General features: G+C 50.1%; 1 protein-coding gene and 1 long non-coding RNA gene across 4 annotated transcripts; one reads left to right on the plus strand and one right to left on the minus strand.

The window, feature by feature from the left end:
• Nucleotides 1-10,616: 10,616 nt before the first annotated feature.
• On the minus strand, nt 10,617-15,215 carry LOC142066268 (uncharacterized). 2 transcript variants are annotated; one of them, XR_012663658.1, is made up of 4 exons: nt 15,125-15,215; nt 11,915-11,967; nt 11,003-11,089; nt 10,617-10,909 (listed from the first exon to the last, which is right to left on the minus strand). It is a non-coding gene; the product is annotated as an uncharacterized LOC142066268 (long non-coding RNA). The 2 variants fall into 2 exon arrangements; XR_012663657.1 differs by lacking the exon at nt 15,125-15,215 and adding an exon at nt 14,292-14,475.
• SRSF1 (serine and arginine rich splicing factor 1) lies at nt 14,698-18,718 on the plus strand. 2 transcript variants are annotated; one of them, XR_012663656.1, is made up of 5 exons: nt 14,698-15,324; nt 15,682-15,866; nt 16,137-16,309; nt 16,573-17,289; nt 18,215-18,718. XR_012663656.1 is itself a non-coding variant. In XM_075113540.1 (4 exons), exons 1-4 carry the CDS (start codon nt 15,131-15,133, stop codon nt 16,765-16,767), a joined length of 747 nt encoding a protein of 248 aa, XP_074969641.1. In that variant the 5' UTR covers nt 14,698-15,130; the 3' UTR covers nt 16,768-18,718. The 2 variants fall into 2 exon arrangements, 1 of the variants encoding a protein (XP_074969641.1); XM_075113540.1 differs by having other exon boundaries at nt 16,573-18,718.
• The last annotated feature ends 6,159 nt before the right edge of the window (nt 18,719-24,877 follow it).

Genomic DNA, 24,877 nt, shown 5'->3' on the forward strand with positions numbered 1-24,877 from the left:
CCTTGCCTGGATGGAGTGGGCAGGCTCCCCAGGGCTGCGCTGCAGAGCAGCAGAGTGGGTCATTCCAGCAAGGCTCCTGGGAGTGTCTGGCTGCGAGGGCAGCCGGCTCTGCTCAGGTTCGCTGCGCAGTGCTTGGCTGGGCTATTTATAGCTCTGCTGAGTCTCTGTTGAGGCAACAGATCTCTGAGGCTTGTGGATCTTTTCCATGAGCATCCCAGACCAGGAGGAGCAGAGCCTTGGCTCTCCCCTTGCCAGGACGGAACGGAGCTGTGGTTTGCATCAGGGTGGCAGCACTGCAGGGCACAGAGCCCAGCTACGGCCCCGGTGCAGGCACAGGAACCAGCCCAGCTGCGCTGGAGGAGGCAGCTCGCTCCTCCCCGGTACTGAGCTGCAGAGGAAACCCTGCGTTTTTCTCCTTCAAGGAGCTCCAGCATCTGGCAAACACCAAACCAGTCTTGCAACACTGCTGCCACGGGTGAGCCGGGCCTGTGGGTCAGGATACCACCACCCTTGGCAGAGCCAGGTTGCCCGGCCTGTATTGCTACACCATCCCTTACTAACAAAGGAGCTTCGTTAGCGGGGAGGGATCTGAGCTACTCTAAGTCAGATGTCAGTTCCTACTGCCAAGGGTTTCTGCTTAATCCTCGTGTGTGACACAGCGACAGCCACGAAATCTGGTTTTACTATTTTTTACTATTATTCCTGAGCTGAGGCCAGGACAGATGACGGGGGCTTGGCACATTTTAAGGCTAGAGGCAGCTGCTGAGTGATGCTCGTCTTGTCTGTCCTGTACAACAGGATCCCCAGGCTTTCCCACAAGGAATCCTATGCTTCAAACCTCCCAGTATCTTCCCGGTGCAAGTGGGTGCAGAAGAAGCATTTGCCTCCCTCCTCCCCTGTCTGTCCCAGGGATGCCCATGGGTGCCTTCAGACCAGGGCAGGAGGGAGCTGCCCAGGGGACCTGGCTGCAAAGGGATGAGGTATAAAACCATGGCCCTGAACCCAAATGGTGACAGTCAGTGGTCCACAGAGCTGGCTCCAGTGTGGGTGGCTGCTCCTGTAATCCCTGTGTAACCCCACCCCAGTTATGTCCTGCCTCCTTCCCCAAAATGGTCAGCAGCAGGAGAACATGGAGAAGCCCCGCTCCTGCCCCGCACAGCCCTGGCCGAGGCCACCGCTGGGCGCTTGCAGGCTCGGTGCTGCTCTTTGCACGTGAAGGAGCACAGCCTTGAGGGAAGAAAGCGCTTCAAATGTAATGGAGGCAGTCGCATTCCTGAATCATGACAAAAACCATTTATTTATAAATTCCTCCGAGTGCACTATATAAGGCACTTCACGGGGATTAACAGGAAAAGGGCCTGGTGGCAAGGAGCAGTTTGCCATCTAAGGCTGTGCTCCTCCTGCCCCACAGCCATGCGCTTCCCCACAAGATGCATTTCTAATCCCAAGTGATTTTAAGTCAAAAACCTCAGACTTTGTGAACATCTACCCTAAGAAACAGAAAGGTCTGGGAAACCAAAAGCTGGGCTGCTGGTGCAACTTGGCTTCCATGCTACACCTCTGTAGTAACATCCCCCATAAGAGATTTTTCTTATTATTTAACCTGAACCCACTTTGTTACAACTGAGCCTGTTATTTCTGCTCTGCCCCACCGTGGACACGGCACACTGATGTATTTTGCAGCACATGTCCATAGCAGACTGCAGAAATGTCGCCTTTGTCTCCTCTCCCTGCAGGTCTGCTCACCTCCTTGCTCTTCTCCAGATTCCACCATCACTCACTCCTTTTTGGCAGTAATAATAAATAACAACAGCAGCAGTAAAACACCTTCTTTTATTAATTCTCCTCACTCTCCCCGTATGTCCTGGGGGTGTGTGGGCATGGCAGTGACACGCGGGCACCCCCAGAGCAGGGCGGCTGCTCCACACAAAAGGGGATTTGGCCACTTCATTGTATCAACACAAACCCCCTCCGTCAGGTGGTGCCTGCTGCAGCCAGAGCACGAACATCACAGCCGGGGCGACTGCAGCTACTCATCCTCATCTAGTGACATCGCAAGCACCAATAATCATCCTCCTATGGCTGATGCATCGGGTGAGGAGTCGGCAGCTCCTGCTCTCCTTGCAGAGACACTCTGCAAAGCAACTGCACAGAAGCGAGATGCGGGCGTGAGAGGGAGGCGCTGCCAGCAGCTCAACCCCACGTTCAGCTTCTGCCAGGGGGAGAGCCTTGCACAGCCTGACTCGTAGCAAAATGTGTTGGTTGTTCTCCCCAGCAAGTGACAGCCTGAACATGAAGCACACGTGGGGTGGCATGCACTGCCTCGGGGGACAGGTCTGCATGCGGCCGGGCACCCTAATGACCTGCCACCCCAGCACCCGCCTTGGTCGTGGGGCAGGATCTGGCCAGCGGGTCCTCCTGGGTGCTCACCCCTCAGCACCAACGCCTGGCACTTGCCTTGGGCGAGGGGGACACGGATCTGGCCCTTGCTCATCGCTGCAGTGCCCAGCCACCAGCTTTCCGGCTGCTGAAGCCGGGTCTCTCACCACCCGCAGCCTCCCCCCAGAGGCTGCCCAATGAGTTATTTTTTACCAGGAGTCAATTGTTTTGGCAAGTGTTTTGCAAACTGCATTATGGAGGGTTTGCTATCAGTCCTGGGCTGCTTTGATCATCTTGTTTGCGAAGCAGTTTTCCGTGCCCTGGTTAACGTACGTTATTATCTCCCTGAATCCCTGCTATAGAACCTGAATAAATCCCGTGGAAAAAGAAAATGTCCTATAAAAGGAAATGTCCTATAAAACTCCAGCGGGGAGCTGCCACCACTGATGCTGAGGGTTTGATGACTGTAAGCAGTCCATTAACATCAATATCAGACTCCAAGTCCCCCAGTTTATTGTTCACAAATTGGGGACGATAAAGCATTTTCAGTACCTGCCATCCTCTTTACTGCACAAATCCAGTCTGGACACATTTCTGTCTCTCAGGGGTTACTCTCACATCCCCCAAGAAATAGGAACGAGGTTCTCTCTGTGCCTGGTACGCTGAGCATCTTGTCCCCACGCCTGATCTGCAAAGGCGTTCAGTCCAGAGTGAGACCGGAGTGCACGAATACCAGACCTGGGACTGTCCCAGGTTCCCCACCTGGGAAAGGGGTCACTACCTGTTATTGCTGCCGGGAGCAGCGGGGTAGCAGGCAGAGGGGGTCAAGGTGTTCCTGCCCAGGGAGAATGCTCCTTCATCGGAAGAACCACTCAGGACTGGGTCAAGCACTTCCCATCAGCACCACACACTGGAGCTCTGAAACCCCCAAACGTGGCCTCTGGCCATGCAATGTCCTGCCTGCCTGTCCCCAAAACCAACATGGCCCTTTCGTGGCTCCAGCGTGCACAGAGCTATTGCTTCTCGTCTCCCCAGGGTCTGTCCTGGAGCAGAGGCAGCTGCAGCGTGGCACCACGTCAGGGCAGCCTGGGCTTATCTCCAAGGCAAATGGGCTTAAAAATATGACAAGCTATAGACGGCTTTTTGTCTAAACATTGCTTTCCACAAGGTAATGCGTTCCTTGCCATCCCGCAAGCATGATAAAAAAACCTAATACTAAATGACTTGTAAGCCTTATTAATATGTATTCAGGTCATCTGCTCTCTGCAAGTTTTTGCAAGTGACTTGCGGTGTGCAGTTCATGCAGGATCCATAAATAAAAATATCTCTCTGGAATCTCGGCGAGGTTGTGTTAGCACAGGAACATAACAACTGCCTCTGTGCGTGTGGAAGGATGGGGTGATGCAGCCCAGACAGGCTGAGCCGTCCAGCCCACAGCTCGCAGCACCCAGCACCCCAGCCCAGGCTCCCAGACCAGCTGGATGCACTGAGAGCTGGGAACTCCCTTTAATCTGATCTCTCCTGAGGTGAAAGGCAGGTTTAGAGACAACATAAGCATCAAAGGAAAAGTCACATCAAACCACATGCTGTGTGACCGTGCCTCGTGGCTTCGCTCCTGCAGTGGGCTTTCCAGGGGTCCCAGTCTGACCACGAGGCAGAGAGCTTTCAGGACACAGACTCAGTGTACTTGCAGGGCTAGGTCAAGGATGAGTGTTAATTTGACTTCTTCTCTTGAGTTTCTCCATTTTTTCTTTTCTGTCCTCCCACCCATTATAGCATTTGGGCTGGGTGTTCCAGCACAAGCCCTAAACCCAACATGGTTTATCTGCAAGGGGCCCTGCCTGCACATCAAAGGGTTCCCAAATTTTAAGGTTGGAAGAGATGTTGTGATCACCTATTCCACCCTCCTGTGAGCCACAGCACTCACCAGGGTTGGTTTCTTGTGGTCGAGCAGAGCACAGCACTGCCCTCAGATGAGCTCGGGGGTGCCAAGGCATGCCTGGTTCTTTGGGCTGCCTGCAGGGTGGGGGTTTCCTCCTGCACCATCGCAGCACACCCACAGCAGCCATGTCCCCGCAGTGCTCTCTGCATTACCTCCGCTTTACCACGCACCTTCCTTCCCTGCTGTGAGTCAGCCACAGGCTGCAGTCCCCAGGGGAGTCTCTGCTCCAGGAGCACGCTGGACACTCACAGGTGAACCAACTGCGAAATCACCTGTACATCACTTGGTACTCATGCATGAAATAATTGAGCAGTCATGCACATGCTAATTGGGCATTCACATGCAAAATAACTGGCTGCTCATGCATGAACTACTTGGGTGCTCATGCATGCACTAATTGGGGGCTCATGTGCACAGTAACTAGGCATTCATGCATGCACTAATCGGGCGTTCATGCGTGGATTAATCCTGCACTCGTGCGTGAACTAGTTGTGAATCTGTGTGCAGGTTCACTGCGTGCTGATGCAGGATCTTTTTGGTTGCTTATGCATGCACTGGTTGGGCACTCATGCGCCTCCTGGACACTCATGCATGAACTAATTGTGTGCTGATGCATGCACGAATTGGGTGCTCATGCATGAACTTGTAGGGTGAATTAACTGGGCACTTGTGCATTCACCGATTAGACACTTACCCATGAATTAACTGGGCACTCGTGCATGACCCAGCCGGGTGCTCATGCAAAGCCCGGCTGAGTGGCAGCCCTGCACAAGGCAGGGAAACCTGTCAGAGCCAAGCACGGGATGGTGCAGCACCAAAAATACCCACTGGTTCCCCCAGCATGCAGGAGCTCGTAGTTTTGTCTCCCCAGGAGCCTTGCTGCCACACGCGAGCTGATCTCACACCTTCCCCCAAGCTCCCCGGGGCGTAGGAAGGAGCTGCTGCTGTACCGACAACTTAAACTCTGTTCTGGCACAGCATAAATACAGGAAGCTCCAAAAGAAGGAGACAAGGTCTCTGCTGTGTAAAATGATTTAGGTCAGTCTCACTTCTGCAATGATTTATTTAAGCTCTAGCAGTTCCTGGCCTGAATGAGGGAAAAAATGAAGAAAAAAAAAAGAATCCCCCATATTTACACTATTTTTCTGTAACGTTTATGTTGTGGAAGCTACAGTTTCATCTGCCAGCTCTGATTTAATCCAGGCCTGCACACATTTCCACTACACACTCACATTTCTTGGGGTTGTTCTTCAAGGTGGAGCAACTTGCTAAGCACAAAATCTCAGCCTACAAAAGCTTTCGAGTAGTTGTTTCTCGCTGAAAAGCACATCCTGTCCCTCGATCGCTACCACGGCTTTACGAGAAACGATCTTGCATTCCTGCAATCGAACGAATGGCCATGCAAGCAGACTCAGAAGCAAAGCAGGCAGAAACAACCCACTGTGGGTGCAACTCTGCAAACCCACGCCAGCACCAACACCAGCCTGGCAAAGCAGGACCAGAAATGAGCGGCTCCCAGGGTGGGTACTGGGGGCGATGCCTAGCTAGGTAGCTATGTATGTAAATGTATACATATATTTGTATATCTATCACGCAGGTATTCACGGGCTCATTGTGGCACAGGTGCCTGGGCCAGCAGCCCACTGGGCTGGCAGCAACGAAAGCACCAGCCAAACCCTCCTTCCATACCCTCCTCATCAGCCCGGTCAGTTGTCTATTAATGCTCTCACCAGACACTATGGAAGGAGATGCAACAGCTGATCCAATCAATAAATATACATTTTATACACCCCTTTAGTCTGTAATATATCTCTGTATATAAGAGGCCACAATGGATTTTGTTTTAATTAGAGCAATGCTTGAGGCTGCTCTGCCTACTGTTTAATCTGCCTTAGAAATGTAGTGGGGGAAAGGTTGTCTTCACGCAGAGCTCTGCTCACAGCCCAGATTCTCACCAGCAGCAGCAACCCAAAGGTTCAGCGACAGCATGAGGACAGGACCAGGGAGACAGAGCGGAGCACAGCCCCGATCCACCTCCCTCTGGCACCTCCAGCACGAGCCAGGAAAATAAGTGGTGCTAAACCAGAGTGGCTCTGACCCCACCACCCTTTGGACTTTGCTGATCTCCTGCCACAAGCCTGATGGTACGGAAAGTGGCGGTGCCTTCTCTAGGCACAAGGCAGTTTTTATAAACGGTTGGGTAAAACCCTGCTGGCATCTTCAGCATGAGTACAAGGTGGCTCTTCTGTTGGGGTGCAGGGAATAGTCCTGTTTTCCTGCCAGTGATGGGGCTCTTCTTCCTGACAGCGATGCCCTGCATAAGAAGGGTTGAGTATCCAAACATGGCCCACCGCAACAGATACACGTTGGGGAGATAACCTTAAACATCCAGCACCTACCCAAAAAGCGCAGAGCTCCAGTGCTGGCTGTGTGTTGTGCAGAGGCAGGAAGAAAACTCAGCTTTTGGCCTGTTACTGCTTATGAAATCTCTTGGTGTCCTCCCAGCACACAGCCCGAGCCCTGGGGAAGCCCCTCACAGCAGGACACCCCACCTGAGCAGCCTGGTGCAGGCTGGCCTCGGGGCTGGGGGTGCATGGCTGGGCATCGCTGCACTGGGGGTTTCCTCTCCGCTCCTCTCCTGCACGCAGCAAAACATGCCTGGACTTGATTTATTGGGGTGTAACTCATGCCTGGGGCTGCATGTGCGCCCTGTCCCCTGTCCAGCACCCCCTACAGTGGGAATTACCCGGCAGGGTCCAGCCACTTCCCCAGTCTGAGGGGTGCTAGTTATTCATGGCAATACTGGGAGGAGGTGTCAGGAATGCATTTCATAGCAAGGAAAGAGTAGAGGTTTCTAGCAAACAAAATACACATTGCCAAATTTTGCAAAGGTGGTGTTTTTTTTTAAGGAAAGTAACAGCTGCTTAGGTCCCATAGCAAGGAAATATCCATGGGAGGAAAGCAAACCTCTGCACAGATGACATGCGTCCTTGGAAACAGTCCTCGGTGGCCTCAGACGGCTCTGCCTCTGTGCTGAGCTCTGCCTCCGTGCTGGGCTCCACGCGAGCTGCCATCAAACACGTCTGGCTTTGCCATGGAGCACCAAGAAGCCAGCGGGTTTCCCTGGGCTCCTGTGCTGCTGCCAGAGCTGCATCCAAACCTGTGCCCTCAATGTAAACCACCACATCTGGAAGGTGCGTTTCCAGTTCAGCCCAGTCCCACCAGTGCTCAGGGGGCACTTCAGCCCCAGTCCATCACGGTGCTTAGCTCATGTTTAACTATAAACAGGCAAGCAATTGGTTAGGGAGCAGAACTGCCCTCTGCCCAGGAGGATAAGGAGGAATAAAAAGGGGAATAATAAACAAAAAAAAAGCCCTAGAAGAAAAAAAAAAATACTGACGTCTTTGATGCTCTCAGAGCAAACAAAAGAATATGGAGGCACTGCTTTATGTTTGCCCCTAGGACCAGCAGCACACATTTGTTGTTCTTTCTTCCTCTGCTGTTAACAGCAAAAAAGCCTCGCAGGGGATGGCCCTGGGCAGAGCGTGCTGCGGCCACACGGGCCATAATGGAAATCTGATGGACCTTGAAGCAGCATGTGCTTGTGCACAGCCCGGTGATGCATCACCGCCGCTTCAAACAGAAAGCAGATTCCAACTCCCTGTGCACAGGGGGCGAGGGGACATGGTGCTGGGAGACCGCGGCTGGTGCCTCGTGTGTGGGATCACATCAGTGGAGAACAACTGTCCTAGGTGGCAGCAGCCCCAGGGGCCAGCAAAGCCCCCTCCGAAGCCAACCCTAATGTGTGCTGGGCTTGAAACTGGCCCACCACAACAAGAAGAAATGAGGGCTGGCATGGGAAGGAGCTCAGCAAGGTGTGTCTCACTGGTTTGCTCTGGAAAGGCTTTATCCCGTTGTGTCCTACCTCCCCACCGGCTCCTTTCTCAGTTCACAGCAGCGCTGCAGAGGGTAAACTCAGCAAATCCAGTTCCCATCGCAAAACACTGTGTCTCTTTAAACACAAAGTGGTGCACACCTAATGAAAAACTCTTTTATGGAAAGGCAAATGAAGGAAGCAATAAAGTCCTCAACATTATCCAAAGCATTGGCTTTACAGTGCACTGGTTCCCATGAAGGAAACGTGGCTTTTACTGGTCCTGCGGCTCCCCGCACTCGCCAACCCAGCTCTCCCAGACCTCCTCATCCTGTGAAGCTTGCTGCTCCTTTGATCCTTTCTTTCTCATGTGTGGTATTTCAGAATATAAAAATGTTAATATGCTTCCTGGGAAACTATCAAAATAATATCCGACGTCATGCTTGGGTGCTGCCTCTAAATTACAATGATCTGCTATTCTTATTTACTATCCTCAAGCAACTGCACCCAAAAGGCATACTTGGAAAAAGAAAAAAAATAGGTTTCGTCTTGGATTTCACATTTAGTTGGGCTCTCCTGGTACCAGTAAGTCAGGTACCATACACGAAATGAAAACCGTCTTGGTTTTGCTTTGCCCCGCACAGCAGTGAAGGACAGCTGCCGCCAGTAGAAGAAAGCCAGGGTGTTTTCACTCCTAATTTCTGACTATGTATTTTAACTTCCTTATTTAAAAGCAGTGGGTTTTGCACCTTTCGCCTTCTTTAAGAATGATTTGGATACGAGCTGTGAGGTTTCCTAAACGGGGAACGTCTAGATAGTAAAATGCTGTGAAACAGGATTTCCAGCGGGAACAGAAACAGGCCTTTCTACAGTACCTTTTAGCTGGGGTGCTGGGCTCGGCAAGCTGCTCAGGAACTGGGCAACTGCTCCCACCCAGGCCTTTTGTAAACATCTAGGTTATTTTCCCTTGTTTGTTTGCCTTTCACTGAGCTCAGACAGTGAAAATATACGGCTTGGTGTCACTCCTGCCTTAGCCTGCATGACTTTTTGCGTTCAAGCATTTATCACAATCCCTCGCCTTTCTCAAACGTTTAAAGTTACGCATGTCAATGAAACAGTTCCTAAAACTTTATTTGTATTTAAAAATATTCTGCCTGAAACAAATTTTAATGTATTTCTCACTCATACTATTTCCTTGTATTAAAAAACTCAGCAAACCCACATTGATGCCACGGGGGCTGCATCCCATCATCTCTTTTCAGAGGGAGCAGGGACGTCGGCAGCGCTGCCAGCGGCTCTCTGACAGAAAGCTAATGGAAAACCTCCTTTTAAAAACCACTGAGGCCTAGCAAATTTGGGTTATTTTTGGAAAACAAAAAGATCCAGCTCTACCCACGCTCCTGAGGCTCAGCGGCGTGGCCACCATGACGTCTAAATTCAGAGCTCTCGCTGCCCGTAGCAGGGCAGCTGCCAGCAGTTTCCTGGTGGGGAAGGTGACAGATGCCACGCACCAAATAAGAAGCTATCGATACCTCTAATGGACATGAAGGAAATGCTGCCTGTTTAAGAAGCCCCGCAGCACGGGGCTCTTGCTGCAAGGGCTGGCTTACTTGGCATTACGGCCCCGGTGTTTTGTCGCCACTCACTGTTTCAATTCCCTGTATAAGGATGGCATCATTTGCTCTGAATCGAAGCACAGCAGTGGGAAAAGAGGTGCTGAGCAGTGTTGGTGAGATCCCAGAGCTGGTGCTGTGCCACCAGCTTGCATTTCAGCAGCAGCTCCTTGGCAGACCCCGGCACGGAGAGCTCAGCGGCCACATGCCGCATGCCTGGGGTGTGGGAAGGCGTTGAGGTGAAAGCAGGCAGCTCCAGGAAATGCACAGAGAAATAAAAATAGCAAAAGAAAAAGGAGCGAAGGAGTGGCTGTGGGGGAAACCCTCGCCGGCAAGTCCCTGCCTAACCACAAGGATCTTTCTGAAAAGAGTAACCTGAACAAATACACTCTTTTTTGCTTATTTATTCCTCAGCAGGAATAAACCTTCGCAGGTTTATTTCCATTAACAGTTTGCATTCATTTTCCTCCGTCCACATCAGGCTTTGAAGCATCCCACCAGGCACGGGGAGGGAAGAGCAATGAAACCGGCTGCTGCAACGTTCAGTGACAGCAGGAGACAGGGAGCGACAGAGAGCGGGCAGAAGGAGCCCGCAGAGCCCTGTATGAACATAAATGTTTTATCAGGGAAATAATTAAAATAGATTTGGGGGGCTCATTTAAACTTTTCAGTCTGTGCTAGCTGCTGCCCCTTCCCCTATGCACCTCCAGACGCGGTGCGCTGGCATGTGGGAATCAAAGGTGAAACCACGCGCTGAAAATGAGAGTAACATAAAAACAAGACAGCAGAAACTACATCAAACCCCTCATTTTTTTTAAATTTTTATTTATTATTAATTTTAATTGCTACTAGCAAGACAAATTACCACACATGATTTAACTACATTCTGCTTCCTCGTGCCCTTCCAGCCAGCCCGGCAGGTTGCTGGAGACCAGCCCAGGGTGACGAGGTGGCTCATGGTCCTGCGCTGCCGCCGCCGCAGGAGCGGGTCCGGGCTGTGCCGCAGGGTCCCATGAAGACCTCAGCAGCCTGCTCTGGGGACCTTATGATCACAGCTCCGCCAAGCACATCGTACTTAACAGCTGTAATGGCGTAGCTGTTCTATTGAAGGAAAAAAAGCAATGTTTTGGAATTTATAAAAATGAGCATTTTCACCATGCCTTCCAGGTGTGATTTGAATTCAGGCGGTGTTACCTATGGAAAATGCCAGTCGATGCAGCCTGCTCTTCTGGGTGGCTTTCCTTCTTTAAATCTCTGCCTGAGTGTGTCCTTTCGGGCCAGCTTTCAGGAAAAATGCACGCTATCAGTGTGCTGTGTTTTTCCTTTGCATCAAGACATGCTACAGCATGTGCATATGAAACCTTTTCGCTTACCTATAAATCTACATAAATAAAATGAGCTCTGCCATCATCCACTCTTACGGGAAACATTTTCAGACTTACGCACACTTTCCTTGCCTTATCAACGTACTCAGAATTTCTCTGAAAAAAATCACGCTCTATTTTTGCTTTTTTCCTACATGCAAACTTTGATGACATTGAGGCACCATTTACAATTGAAAGCCCCCAAAACATCAGCTTTATATTTCAAGCTCAAAAGACACTGTGCAGTTTTTGTGTTACTGTCCAAATGCCAAAAGAAACGACTCAAACAGCATATTCAGAACAACTGTTACGGGAGGGAAACAGCAGGTTTGGACAATTCAAAGCTTAGTTCTCCAAAAAAATATGTTACAACTTAAGACGCTGTTTTAAAAATGACCCTTTTCTTCCAAACAATCTGAGCGCTGATGAACTGTTATTTTGCAACAAAGTAAGATTAGTCAAGACTAATCCCAGCTGGATCGTACCATACCAAGGAGGCTGCCTGCGACTTAGAGCAAACAGGTTCTCGCTAACAGAGCCAGGTGAGCAGTAAAGGCGATGAAAGCCAGCACGCAGAACTGCAACCCAACCCACCCAGCTCAGACACGGGCTGTGGCCCCAAACGCTGCCAGCTCCTCCTGGGGAAAACGCCTTGCTGCCGATGCCTCTCTTTTGTCATAAATAAAAATGGGCAGTGACCCCCTTATAAAGCATTTCAGTACCTTTGCCTAAAAAGACCCACCTGCAGCATCGGGATGGTTATTTGCAAAGAGCGAGAGTGCGCCGTGGGGAGGTCTGGGAATGAAGGGGAGAGGAAGGAAGGCTGTGAAAATGCCAGAAAGGGCCAAACCAAAGTTGCTGGTTCTCTTTCTCTATGTGAGAAGACCTAAAACAGACTGAGGAGCAGCTGCAACAGTGTTCTCCAGCACAGCTCCACCTGGGTAAGTTCCACATGCTGAGACACGTCCCGTACTGGGTTACACAGTTAATATTTGCATTTTTCGTCAATATTCTCCATTTGAAAGCCCTGGTTTTCATTACTCATTCTGAGAATGAAAGCTTGTCATTTTACAGTAGTTGGCTTTTTTTTAAGCAAGATTTTTTGCCATTTCCTTCCCAGTAATTTATTTTATACATAATTAATGTTGAATGATTCTCCACATATACATTTTGCCAGAAAGCCAAAAGCAACTCTGACAAAGCAAATAAACGTTCTGCAGCTTATCCAACTGTTTTAAGCGCTCCACTGATAACAGAGCTAAAAAAGGTAATGAGGAAGAAAACATTCAATATTTCTGTAGACACTTCATTAAGGTAATTAAGGCAATCATTTAAAGCAGTTATGAGGATTATTAACACACAAAGGAAATTACGCAACAGGGTTTTCACAAACCAGGCAGACTTACCATTATTTTATGATGCCTTTAAGAATAACTTTCAGCAGTTTAATAAGCTTTTGAAAATAAGGACTCATTTCTTGGCAAAGGATGGAGCCTTCCCTACACCTGGGAAAAGCATATTCAGGGTCGCTGAGATTTGGTTTTTCTTTTTTGCAGGGGGAGGAGTTGTTCTTTTATTTTAATACGCGACAAGGATTTCTACTGAGCTGGCAAATAACTGAATTAGCTTGTTAAATTGCCCTGGTTCAAAAAATGTATTTGCTCAAAATCACCCACCGAAGTCACGTAGATCAACGGTGGGACCACAGGGCCACTGCAGTCACCGTCTCACCATTTCACACTCTGCTACAAACAGAACTGGGAAACCATAACAGGCTTTTAAAGATGTAGAAAATCCCCAGATACTCTGTAGTTGATACTTTGCAAACCGCCACTTCTGAAGATGGTCCTTCTCATAACATCTTTTAATGATTAATAGCAGTCTTTATTTAAACCACTAGCAATCTAACATAGATATTACCAATGTTAAAAATCACTAGAGCAAAGCACATTACCGTTCTTCAACCTACACGAGAGAAAAATGAAAGGCATTTATAACAGTCAAACATGTTACGGCGTTACACTGAAAATATTTTTCTAACTGTTAAGTCATCAGGATTGCTGTTTTCTAGAGGAATATGCATTTTTAATTAACACATAAAAAATGAAGTATGCGTAACAGACTCTACTGAAGAGGCATGACACATTTTTCAAAATCCCTTAATTAACTTAGGAGCCTAAAGGGTTTTTCTACACGCTCTACTACTTTAACCCCATCACGGTGGTTATAGTGACTCAACCCTTCTGGCACCACGCGGACTTGCTTGTGCCGATACAAAAGATACCAAGGGATAAATGAGACATCCCCCTTGCAAAAGTACAACTATTTAAAAAATTTTTTAGAAGTACCCCTCACATATCTGTTTTATCTTGTGGATTGCAGGAAAACAAGTTGTGTTGGGTTAGGGCAAGGTGGGACATGCCAGGGAAGAGCTGGTGTGCTCTAAGGTTTTGGGGCACACTGAAGTCATTTGTCTGTCTAAAAGTACATTTACTGCCGTAATATATCTTCTAGAGCTTTGTGACAAACTAGACTACTATACTGGTGTTTTAAAGAGACTTTATTTAAATTATGATCTAATAAACATGACATAGTCATACCTTATTTTCTTGCCTCTTCCCCAAGAAAACCTTTTCTGCCCCCTTTTGTATGCATTTCTCATGTAACTCTACATTAAACCTCTGAAGATGCATCACATAGCACCCAATTCTGCCAGAGCACACGGCCCTCAGATCATGTTTTCATAAACGTGCTCACGTGAGACTTGACTTTGCCTCAAATGCTTTTTTGTTTCTCCACTTTTATTAACTTACATAGACACAGAGCAAAAGCAGGAATGTTCTTAAGGTTTGTTCTGTTCAAAGTTAGCCTGGAAAGTAGATTTGAGTATCCTTTGAGAGCAAATCATGAGGTTAATCTGATATAAGAGCCCCCAAGAAACACAATATAGCGTTCAGAAATGGGAGAGCACAGTTAAGGGGGGGAACCCCAAAAACCAACGGCCCTAAAATTTAACTTTAATGCCTGCTTAAGGGATGCTGCAACAGGATGCTCACATGGCTGAGCAGCGGACCCAGGCCTGGATTCAGCTCCCTGTGCCCTCGGGGCAGCCATTTTACCTCAACGCTGCCGAGCCGCTCCCAGCTCGCCTCCGTCCTACCCTCGGCCCTCCTGTCCGCCCGAGGAGCGGGCGGAGGCCTTTTCCCCACGGCCCCCGGGCACGCCACCACACGACAGAGCCGTCACCACCTTCCAGCCGCAGCCCCTCATCCCCCGGCGGGGACCGACCGACCTGCCTGCCTGCCCGCCCGCTCCCTCCGTCCCGCCGCCATCCCGCCCCTCCCGCCGCTGCACACGGCCCAGCCGCCCACCCGCGCAGTGCATTGTGGGACGCGCCCCGCGCCTTGGCGCCAAGCGCCGCCGCGGCGCATTGTGGGATACACCCTCCCCTGCCCCGGCCGGGCCTTCTTGGCGCGGGCGCCGCACCGGACGTGACGCCACACGGCTTGCCGCCGTATTAACGGTGGTTGCGGAGTGCATTCTTCCCCTACCGCGGGCACCGTGAAGCTTTCCGAGGGAGAATCGAGCTTACTACAGCCCCACACCCCGCGGCTGCGCTGCCAGCGTGGGTTCGGCCCCTTAGGTGGGGCCGCCGAGGGGCGAAAGAGTAGGAACTACTTTCCTCCGAATCAGCGCATGCGCAGGGCGGAGGAGTGAGGACGCGGCGGAAGACGCGAGCGCCGTCTAGTTCGCCGCCAGCGCGGGAGGTGCTGCGGCCCGGGGTGAAATCGCTGCGCGTAGTAGGAGCGCGAGGGGAAGCTGCGGTCGCCATTTTGAAGCGGTTGTTGGGGGAGGCGGCGTGTGTGCTCCCGTCTGCCCGGCCCGGCCCCGCGCCCGCCCGCCCGCCCGCTCTCCCTGCTCCGGCCCCTCCACCGCCGCAGCCATTGCTGACCTTGCCATGTCCGGAGGGGGCGTGATCCGCGGCCCAGCCGGCAACAACGACTGCCGTATCTACGTGGGGAACCTGCCCCCCGACATCCGCACCAAGGACATCGAGGACGTTTTCTACAAGTACGGGGCCATCCGCGACATCGACCTCAAGAACCGCCGCGGGGGCCCGCCCTTCGCTTTTGTCGAGTTTGAGGACCCAAGGTGAGACCCCCACCACCACCCCCACCACCACCCCCGGGCGCTCCCCTGGGAGCGGGGACGGCCCGGGTCCCGCCGCGGCCTGTGCCGTGTCCCCCGGCCTCGGGCCCGCGGCCGGGGCGGCCGCCGGCAGCCGCCTCTTCGCTCCCGCGGAGCACCGTTTCCCTCCCTCCTTAGGCCACGCTAACGGGCCCCCCGCGCCGTTGCGGGGGGGAGCGGCGGGGGGTTGGGGGGAGGGCGAGGCGGGCGGTGCGGGGTGGGGCCGGCGGGAAGCGGGAACAAAGGCGGGGGGGCGGTGCGTGGGCAGGGCGCGGCGCGGGGGGGCGGCGGCAGTGCTCACCGCCCCGTCCCGTCCCGCAGGGACGCGGAGGACGCCGTCTACGGGCGGGACGGCTACGATTACGATGGGTATCGCCTCCGCGTGGAGTTCCCTCGGAGCGGCCGGGGCACCGGCAGAGGTGGCGGCGGCGGAGGAGGGGGCGGAGCCCCCCGGGGCAGGTACGGCCCCCCGTCCCGGCGCTCGGAGTACAGAGTGATCGTCTCGGGTGAGTCATTTTTCTCTTTTAAACCCAAGTGCTCCCCCGGGGTCCTCCAGGCAAGCTTCCCAGCGAGAGGGGTGGTGTAGCTCCGAGTTGTTTCTTAAAAAGCATCGCCTGGCGTAGCCTGGGAGGAATGCTGGCCGTGTGAGGCTAGCAGCTCCTCGAGGCAGCCTGTCTGCTTCCTAAATAGTCTCTTGTTTGCTGCGAGCTGTCTCTGTAACTACAGGAAGTGAGAATATAATCTGGTTTTAAAGTAATACCTTGCTTTTTATATAGGGCTGCCTCCAAGTGGAAGCTGGCAGGATTTAAAGGATCACATGCGTGAAGCAGGTGATGTATGTTATGCTGATGTTTTCCGAGATGGCACTGGTGTCGTGGAGTTTGTACGGAAGGAAGATATGACCTACGCTGTGCGAAAACTGGATAACACTAAATTTAGATCTCATGAGGTAGGTTTCATACTTACTTTCTTTGGCCAGAATTGGATACAAGGGGCTTAACAGTAGGATTTGAAGGTAAGGAATGTGTGGTGTTTATTGCTTATATATAAAGCAGCTAAATAAGTTGGTGGTCAGTTTTTCAGGAGATAGACTTTAAAGCATTTGTGTCTATTTCTGTGCGGTAGTAAATGATATCTTCAGTCTGTCAGCATGCCTAAAAAGATGGCCCTAAAGCCTAGACTTTTCAATCGAAAGTTCTGTCTATTCAATAGGGAGAAACTGCCTACATCCGTGTTAAAGTTGATGGCCCAAGAAGTCCAAGCTATGGAAGATCTCGGTCACGCAGCCGTAGTCGTAGCAGAAGCCGTAGTCGAAGCAACAGCAGAAGCCGCAGTTATTCCCCAAGAAGAAGCAGAGGATCTCCACGCTACTCTCCCCGCCACAGCAGATCCCGATCTCGTACATAAATGATCACTAGCTCTGATCTTTTTGTAGAACCCCATGTTGTACACAGTTTTCCTTTACTTAGTACAGTCTTTCATTTTTTTTTTAATTCAAACTGTTTTATTCGAAATGGCTGAAGTGTTGAATTGCATTCTTGTGTAAAATCCCTAGTGAGTATTTGCTCCTTAACATCAACATTCCCCTCATGTCTTTGGTAAATTGTATTTTAACTGATGTCAGTCAGGATTGTTTCAATTTAGTTCTAGTTAAGTACCAACATTCTTCGAACTGTGGTATTGCTGTGTAAATGTCTCAGTGTTCAGCTATGGTTTATACGAGCTGGGGATGTTGGGATGTTTGTGGCTAACTTGTCTCTTCTGGGGGATCTTATATTTTATCTTGCCTTTTCGTGTGTCTTTCTGTAGACATATCTGAAGAGATGGATTAAGAATGCTTTGGATTAAAGGATTGTGGAGCACATGTCAATCATTTTAGGATTGTCAAAAGGAGGATTGAGGAGGATCAGATCAATAATGGAGGCAATGGTATGACTCCAAGTGCTATTGTCACAGATGAACTTGGCAGTATTGACCTTATACTGAGAGACAGGTTAATTGAGTACATGCACCTACGTGTCACTTCAGGCATGTTCTAGTTACCGCAGACTACAATTGCTCTTTTCTTTAAATTTTTTTTTTTGGGGGGGGCAATTGTGGCTAAATAACTTGCTTTCGTAATTCTCTATTCCATTCTAGTTTTTTTTTAAAGAATAAACTGGGACCGGGGTGGGAGTATTGGTTTACTTTGTCATGCAGCATTTGGTTACAAGTGTTAATGTAACATAGTATTCGTACACTTGTAGTAGATCAAGGGTATCTTTAAATCCGAGTATAATATCAATACTGCTAAAATCTGCATGTCCTCTGTGTGACTGATACGGCGTTGCTATTTCATTTTTTAAGTATCAGAATGAAAGCAAAAATAGAAAAAAAACCTTGTTGGGAGTAATTTCTTAAGTCTCAGCCCTGCCCCCTCAGACTAATTCACAATTGACTCACCGATATGTTTGAAAACTCCAGTTAGTTAATTTTGTTACCTTCCAGCTGGGAGTGCTAGCTATAGTTTAGACATACAGTAGGTGGATAGCTTTAGCAGTAAGCTTTTCCAGTTTCATGAACATTTTTTGCAACCACAAAACCTGTAGCGCACCACCGTACGAGCGATGAGTATGTTGGCATTTTCAGTTGACATATTGTAAATATTACAATGTTTCCTCCAAATAGTAATTAACATTTCTGAAAAATTATCTGAGCATCACCATTCAGAAGTTTGTTTTGGGGAATTGATAGTTATTAATGTACATCTGTATTAATTGATGGCAAACATAACTGATCATTCCCCAGAATCCTATTTTTTCATTACAGTATCTAACTTTTTGCCTCCTCTTTTTTGGTTTTGCTGGTTATAAAGGTTTGGATTGGAGAGGGCTCACTGGATCCCAATCCTTGGAGCTGGATCATTGGATTCAAATCATAATGTGGATAGGATAGGGAGGCTGAATTACAAGGATTCATGGAGCGGGATCAAATTACCAGGAACATAGGAGTGGATTCCTGCCCCAACCAAACCGCATTCGTGTGGATTTTTTTTTTATTCAACTCAATTGGCTATTCCAAAGATATTTTTTTTCCTATTTTTGACGATTGGAGCCCTTAAGATGCACGATGGAGTTTTTCATTTTTTTGGTAAAAGGAGCAAAGCGAGGACCTGGAGAGGTACGCTGGAGCAATCTCCTTGGAAGGATTCAGCACGAGTAGATGGTAAATGTTAAAGGGGAAAAAGGGGGGTTTGTTTAAAAAAAAGTAAATAAGTCATTTCTCTAAATTTAAAGACAAAAATTGGAGTTAAAGATTAAGTAGGTTTTCAATTGGCTATTGCCTTTTTTCTTTGACAAATAAAATTTTTAAAAAAACATGCATGGTTGTCATCATTTGTTGCTAAGAGTCTTAGTCTTTGCCACTGTAGCATTGTTAAATCGCAAGTTTTCAGACAAAAGGCTTTTGTGTCGAACAGAGATGTAGTGTTTCACAGGAAGCATTGATGTTTGAGCTTCTTCCAAATAAAGGATCAGTTCCCTGGGAAATGGGTGGAATTTATTATATGAGTAGGTGAAAAGGGGGGAAAAGAAAGAATTCTCACTGCTTAAAAGAGGATGCTTTAGTATTAATGTTGTTGCTAACGATACTCTTCTGAAGAGATCACAGAGGGAAAATGCGAGATTAATCAGGCTCAGCTCTGCCCCCCGCAATCCTCTTGAAAATAAATACGGGTAGAAACGTGTGTGTAAACCTCCCCGACGCCTGCTGTCTGGAGGGTTTGGCGGACCGGAGGCAGTGTGCGGGAGGCGAGGAATGACGCGGGTTACGGAGGAGCCGGGTCACTGGTGGCAGGTCGCTGAGCCACCGCCATAGGCGTGGGGGGATCGTGCCCCTGCGGCGTGCGCAGCTCCAGGCCAGGCTGGAAACACGGCACCTTCCCTGGGGGAATATTCTCGTTGCTCAATAGGAAGTAAGCGAGTGTTCCTTTGGTTGTCTGATGCAATTACATTGCTTGCTTTGCATATGTTTGGTTTCCAGTGAATTAAAGAGCAGGGTGTTGGCATGGAGTGGAAAGGCACTGCTTTCTGTGTGATAAAATTGCCAGTTTGAGGGAGCGCAGAGCAGGTGGTGATCAGGTTAAAGTCTAAATAGGGTACTTGTGTAAATAATGTACATTCTGCTTTTGGAGACGGATGGCTGTAGGTTGCTTCTGTATGGCAGGGAAACAGAGCGTCCTGTACGGAGTGGGGCAGGAGGGTTGCTGTATTGTAAGGTGGGATTTCTCTTTGGGGCAGGACTCGCAGATTTGGGCTGTGATCTTGGCACACTGGCACGCCTAACTCCGTGAAGGGTGCTGTGTGTGGCGACAGGAGTTTGTTACGGAATGTTGTCTCCCTGCAGAAATACTGTATGGCCAAAGATGTGTATATGAGATGTACTTTTTTCCAAGAACTATGAAATCCTGATAGCGAAGTACTGCATTTGAGGGGGGAGGTGGAAGCGATGTTGTGGATAGAACAGAGTTAACTTTGGTGCTCGAGTGGCCGTGGGATGATGCTGGATGGGAAGAAAAGAAGAGCTGTAGAGCTGAGTGGGGTGAGATGGGAGGTGCGAAGGTGGGGTGGCCCTCGCCGGAGAAGTTGGCTGGTCAGGGTGTGGGAAACGAGGGGAGTGGGCAGGGCACGGAGGTGTGCGCCTTTACAGAAAAGGGAAGTTCGGCCCAAAAAACCCCAAATCCTCTGTGTTGCTCAGTTCTGTCACCTGTGTTCAAAAAAGGTGAAATGGGAGCAGTTTTAAAGCAAAGGTTACGAGTGTGCTCAGAGGAGCAAAACCTTTTCTTTTGCAAAAGGAAACCTGAAGAGTTTAGTTTGACTGCACTGAAGTATTTGGAGAGGATCGCTTTCTGAGCACGTAGGGGTTGGGAAGAAAGCGAACCTCATGGGGAAGGAAGAGCAAAGGAGGCGGGATTACAGTCTCCTCTCTGAAATACCAGAGTCTGGGTTCTGACCCAGGGAGTCCAGGCAGAGCCAGTGGTTCTAGGCAAGTTCATAAGGAGCTAATTAATGTTCTGGAGCACTAGTGTAAGGGGTGGTTCAGCTGACTTCAGGACACAGAAGCATCTGAACAAGCTGTAACGTTAGGGGTGCGGGGGGGGCTTTGAAAGTGCCAGGCTTGGTCCTGGTGCTGGAGAGCTGGCAGGTGAGGGCTGCGTGCGGAGAGCGGCGACGCTTCGGCTCGCAGCGCTGTGGTGTGCAGCTGAACTATGCAAGTGGGAAATACTTGACAATTGTTTGCGTCAGAGATTGTCTCAAAGTGGTTTGCAGCTGTAGTAAACATCACCCTGTGGAAAGGCCGTTCCTCCCCGGGGCGGGAGCGCGGCGGGGCGGGAGCGCGGCAGGGCACCGAACGCCGCCGAGGAGGAGGCGGTAACACTGGCGTTTCTCTGCGCCGGGATTTGTGGACTGTGTCACCTTCGTTGCAAAGCTCCAGATGTTGTTCTTAAAGACCCAATGGACATCATACCTCTGCGAGAGGCTGCTGATCCTCCCCATTAAGTGGAAATGCTGCTTTTTCGTTTCACTTCGGAAATGGAAGGGAATGGAGCAACGCTGGAGTTCTTGTTTTGCCTTTCCCCACCGAGGGGAGAGAGGCCGAGTCACTGCGGCGGATGACCTGCTGCTCCCTGTTCCCGCTGCTGCGCATCTGCCCCAGCATCGCGCGTGCTGCGACCAGCCCGCCGGCTTTGTTCTCCCGTGTGTACCAGCTGGTGTGTACCTCGTGATGCTGTTCAGCGCTGGTGTTTGTAAAGCGCTTTGAGATCCTGTAATAAAACAGTTCACAGTGCAGAGCTCTGGTGCGTTTCATGCCTCTAGACCTTTTTTCTCTGTAAAATCTCTTCTGTTGTAATCTTAACAGCCAGATGTGCAGTTGATGGAGTAGGAAAAGCCCATTTCACTGGGTGAACCGAGGCTTTCCCCAGCTGCCTTGGTTTTTAATCTCTGGTTCTCATCGCAGCAGCCAGCATGGCTCACTGTCTTCAGGGAGAGTGTTGTGTTCTCTGGTTGACGTAATGGACCTCACAAATAGAGGAATTAAATGAATACCTCAGAAATGTGCTATAAACCAGTTTTGGTAGCACTAGGAAAAGTTAAGTGGAGGAGTCTGCCTTCTGACATACTCAGGTTTTAATTACACCGCCTGTCCATGAGTTCATTACCTTGGTTACTGAGCTGGTTTGGGCTCAGCTGAGTGTTGGAGCAGTCACTCCTGCCAGGCACAGCCCGGGGAGCCCTGTGCCACCTCTTCCCCCACTTTGGCTTCTGGGTCTGAGGATGAAAATGAACTTGAGTCAGCGCCGGCTTAACTTCCCTCCTGGGGAATGCTGGCTTCCAGGCATGGACCTTGCGAGTCATCTGCTCACCCAGCTGTGGCTGTTGGGTAAAACTTCAATCTATTTTAATGTCTTGCGTAAATTAGTGGAAGCAGGTTCTGCTGGAAGGCGGAGTTGGACCACACTAGCTGTTCTGCCAGCGCGCTTGTTCTGGGAATGTGTTTTCTAGGATTTAAACAGATCAAAAACAAGGCACCACGTCTCTCTTTTTTAATGAACACGTTCTTCCCAAAACTCAATGTTTTCAATAGTCCATTAGCTCCAAAGAAAATGGGAAGGGGTAGTAATTGGAAGATGGAATGCCTTTGTGAAAGCAGAGGGGCCAGCCAAGCATAACCCCCTTTCCTAAGTCATTTCATTTTCCGTCACAAGGAGGGAAGCGGGTGGGTTTCTCTGCTGGTTGCAGGTAGCTGCCCTTGGCAGCCGTGGCGTTACCTCCCTGGTGCCACCACGCTTTGAAAGCGGCAGCGCTGGAGCAGCTCTCCGCCATTCGTGCACAGGGAATCTGCCTTTTCAGATGGTCCTGCGCTTCCGATAGTGCCGCTTTGTTGGTACACTGAGGGCAATTGTCTGCCCCGGAGCTGTGTGGCCCCTCTGTCCTGCCCTCGGCTGGCGCAGCTGCCCGCTGGCAGCGGAGCACGATACTGCCTTCATTGTGCAAACAGTTTGGGAAGTGCAGAGGGGAGGGAGGGAGTCTGTCCTTAATTGCACATCATACTGATAGCGGAGTACTTAATAAACCTAACGTTAGCACTGAAATAGAAATGGTTAGAAAACTCGTGGTTTCTCCTTGAAACCACAGTTTGGTTTTTTTTTTTATTGTTTGTTTTGGTTTTTTTGTAACAGAAACTTCTACTTTAGAACAGCAGACTCATTCATTGATTTGTTCCTGGTAGTCGTGGCTTGAGATTTCTTACTCCTGATAACAGCAGATAGTTTTTAGCTGTACAGTAAAATTATAGTAATTTCTAGATTGGCTAAAAATAGCTACAGCTTTGGTAAGAGTCCACTATGCCGTGTGCAAAATAATCCTTGCTGCACCTGCACAGTGAAGAGCAGTTTATCCTGAATTGTAGTTGAAGCTATTTCAAATAGCTGAATTTAAAGAAAAAAACCCTGAGATTCCAGGAAGTTCCCTGTGCAACAAATACTCCCTAAAATCCCTCTCCCACACGCCTGAAGAAGGCGAGTGAGTCAGACTGCAGAGCCTGACGTGCCCACCCGCACTGCCTGCTCCTCGCGGCGCTTCGTCTCAGCCCGGCAGCCCCGCGGGACGGGCTGCAGCCTCGCCTGGCCCTGGTTCGCCTCCGTCCCGGGCGGCGAGAGGGTCCTGGCTCAGCCCGCTGCTGCTCGTCCCCTCCCAACCAGGGGGTTGCGTGTACATGCAACAGTCGTAGGTCTATTAACATAATTTTATGCACTAATTTGTGTAATCATTAAAGAGTTGAGAAGGGCATTGTTCACATGAGTAATTACCTCTGTAGTCTAATAGCTCTAATTCATCCCTTAAGTGAGTTTCATATTTCTGTGAGTCAGCTAACGATTCACGCTTCGTGTATAATATTTTTTTTAAAAAATACCTGTTTTTGCATGACTTGGGTGCACTCTGCGAAGCTGGTGACGTGATGGATCCTGACTTAGACCATGCAGATATTTACCTGGGAAGATTTGCCAGTGTGGACCCGGAGCTCCGGCACTGGGCTGGCTCCCACGGCAGGGACGGTGCGGAGCTTTTTACTCACTGGGATGCCGAGAGGCTGCAGGAAGCAGCTGCCTCCAGCACGCCAGTGGAAATTGGAAAACGAAAAACTTGGCAGTTTGCTGAACTCTGGGTATTTTCCTTCTGACAAAGGGCAGGTCTGTGTTTTTCTAGTGATTTTTGATACTGTTTTAAACTTGGGAAAAACTTCCTCTGCGCAGCTCTGGGTTGGATTGGCCTCTGCCTCCTTTGGCCACATCGCCTCTGCATCCCCACCCGCGTGTGTATCTGTAAAGTGCACACCGCGAAGCTGCAGGCCGGAGAGAAGGCATGGGGAGCATCATCCCCTGCCTGGCTTGTGGGGTGATGCAAGACCTTTTCCCGGCAGCACTGAGATGTGTTTGAGCCGGAGCTGCCTGGGTGCCTGCGTCCTGGCTCCACAGCAGTCGGTGGGTGTTGCCAAATATTTTTTTCACCCCTTGGAAACAAGGTGCAGAGTTGGTTCCTTGGCTGGCGGGAGCCTTGGGCAGAACATCCCCACCCCGCCGGAGCGGTGATGCTCTGCCCGAGGCTCCCGCTGGTGCTGGATGTTCATCCCCGTGGTATCAGCTGAGCGATGCATATAAATGCACAAACATTGATTAGTTTGGAGACAATCCATAGCTGCCAAACGAGATTAAACACCACCCAGGTCCTGGAAAAAAACTAAATAGTGAAGAATAAAATGGGGCACAGTGTTGGCAGAGGCACGAGTGGGTCCCGGGTGACCATGACCATCTAGCTGGGTACTAATCCCCACCATCCCTGTTCCCTTCCCCAAAGGATTTCGAGCTCTTTGCTGCTATTAATCGCAGCAGCCCTGCAGGGAAGGTAATGCAGCATTATCCGTGTTTTCCAGCTGTGGCTGGGGAGGAGGGAGGCAGCCGGCTTGCCTGAGCTTTGCCGTGTGTCAGTGAAAGATCAGGGATTAGCGCTAGGATTTCCTCGTCGGCTCGGCTGCTCTAATTCAGTGGTCGTGTTTTTCCCTAAATGCACTGACCTTATGTGCCTGCTGCCGTACATCCCGAGCCCAGGAGGAGCCGGGGCAGATGGTGGGAAGGGGAGCGAGGCAGGAGCGGATGTTTCCCTGCAGTCCTCAGCCCCGCAGGAATTATTACTAAAAATGGTCACTGGTGATTAACCGGCGGAGTGAGTGCACCACTAAGTAATTGGTACATGCTCTGTCTCATGAAGTTTTCAAATCAAACTGCGGGTGCTTTTTTGGAGAGCAGCCGTTGCTCAAAGGCAAAGTGCCAAGTGCAGCACAGGCTTATGGTGCGCTGGGGCAGGGGTTGGTGAGCACCTGCCGGTGGGTCTCTGAAACATCCTTGTACGAAACAGAAAATGCTGTATATCTGCCTGTCTCTGTGTAAATCATCTATAAATCATATATATGCATAGAACCA

This window comes from Phalacrocorax aristotelis, chromosome 18 (genome assembly GCF_949628215.1).
Source record: "Phalacrocorax aristotelis chromosome 18, bGulAri2.1, whole genome shotgun sequence".
Lineage (NCBI taxonomy): Eukaryota > Metazoa > Chordata > Aves > Suliformes > Phalacrocoracidae > Phalacrocorax > Phalacrocorax aristotelis.

What these genes read in the sequence shown, in the direction of transcription:
- SRSF1 (XM_075113540.1), top strand. Translation starts at nt 15,131, where the DNA reads ATGTCCGGAGGGGGCGTGATCCGCGGCCCAGCCGGCAACAACGACTGC. An exon ending in GTACAGAGTGATCGTCTCGG is followed by an intron (nt 15,867 to 16,136) that starts GTGAGTCATTTT and finishes CTTTTTATATAG; the next exon opens with GGCTGCCTCCAAGTGGAAGC. An exon ending in CTAAATTTAGATCTCATGAG is followed by an intron (nt 16,310 to 16,572) that starts GTAGGTTTCATA and finishes TCTATTCAATAG; the next exon opens with GGAGAAACTGCCTACATCCG.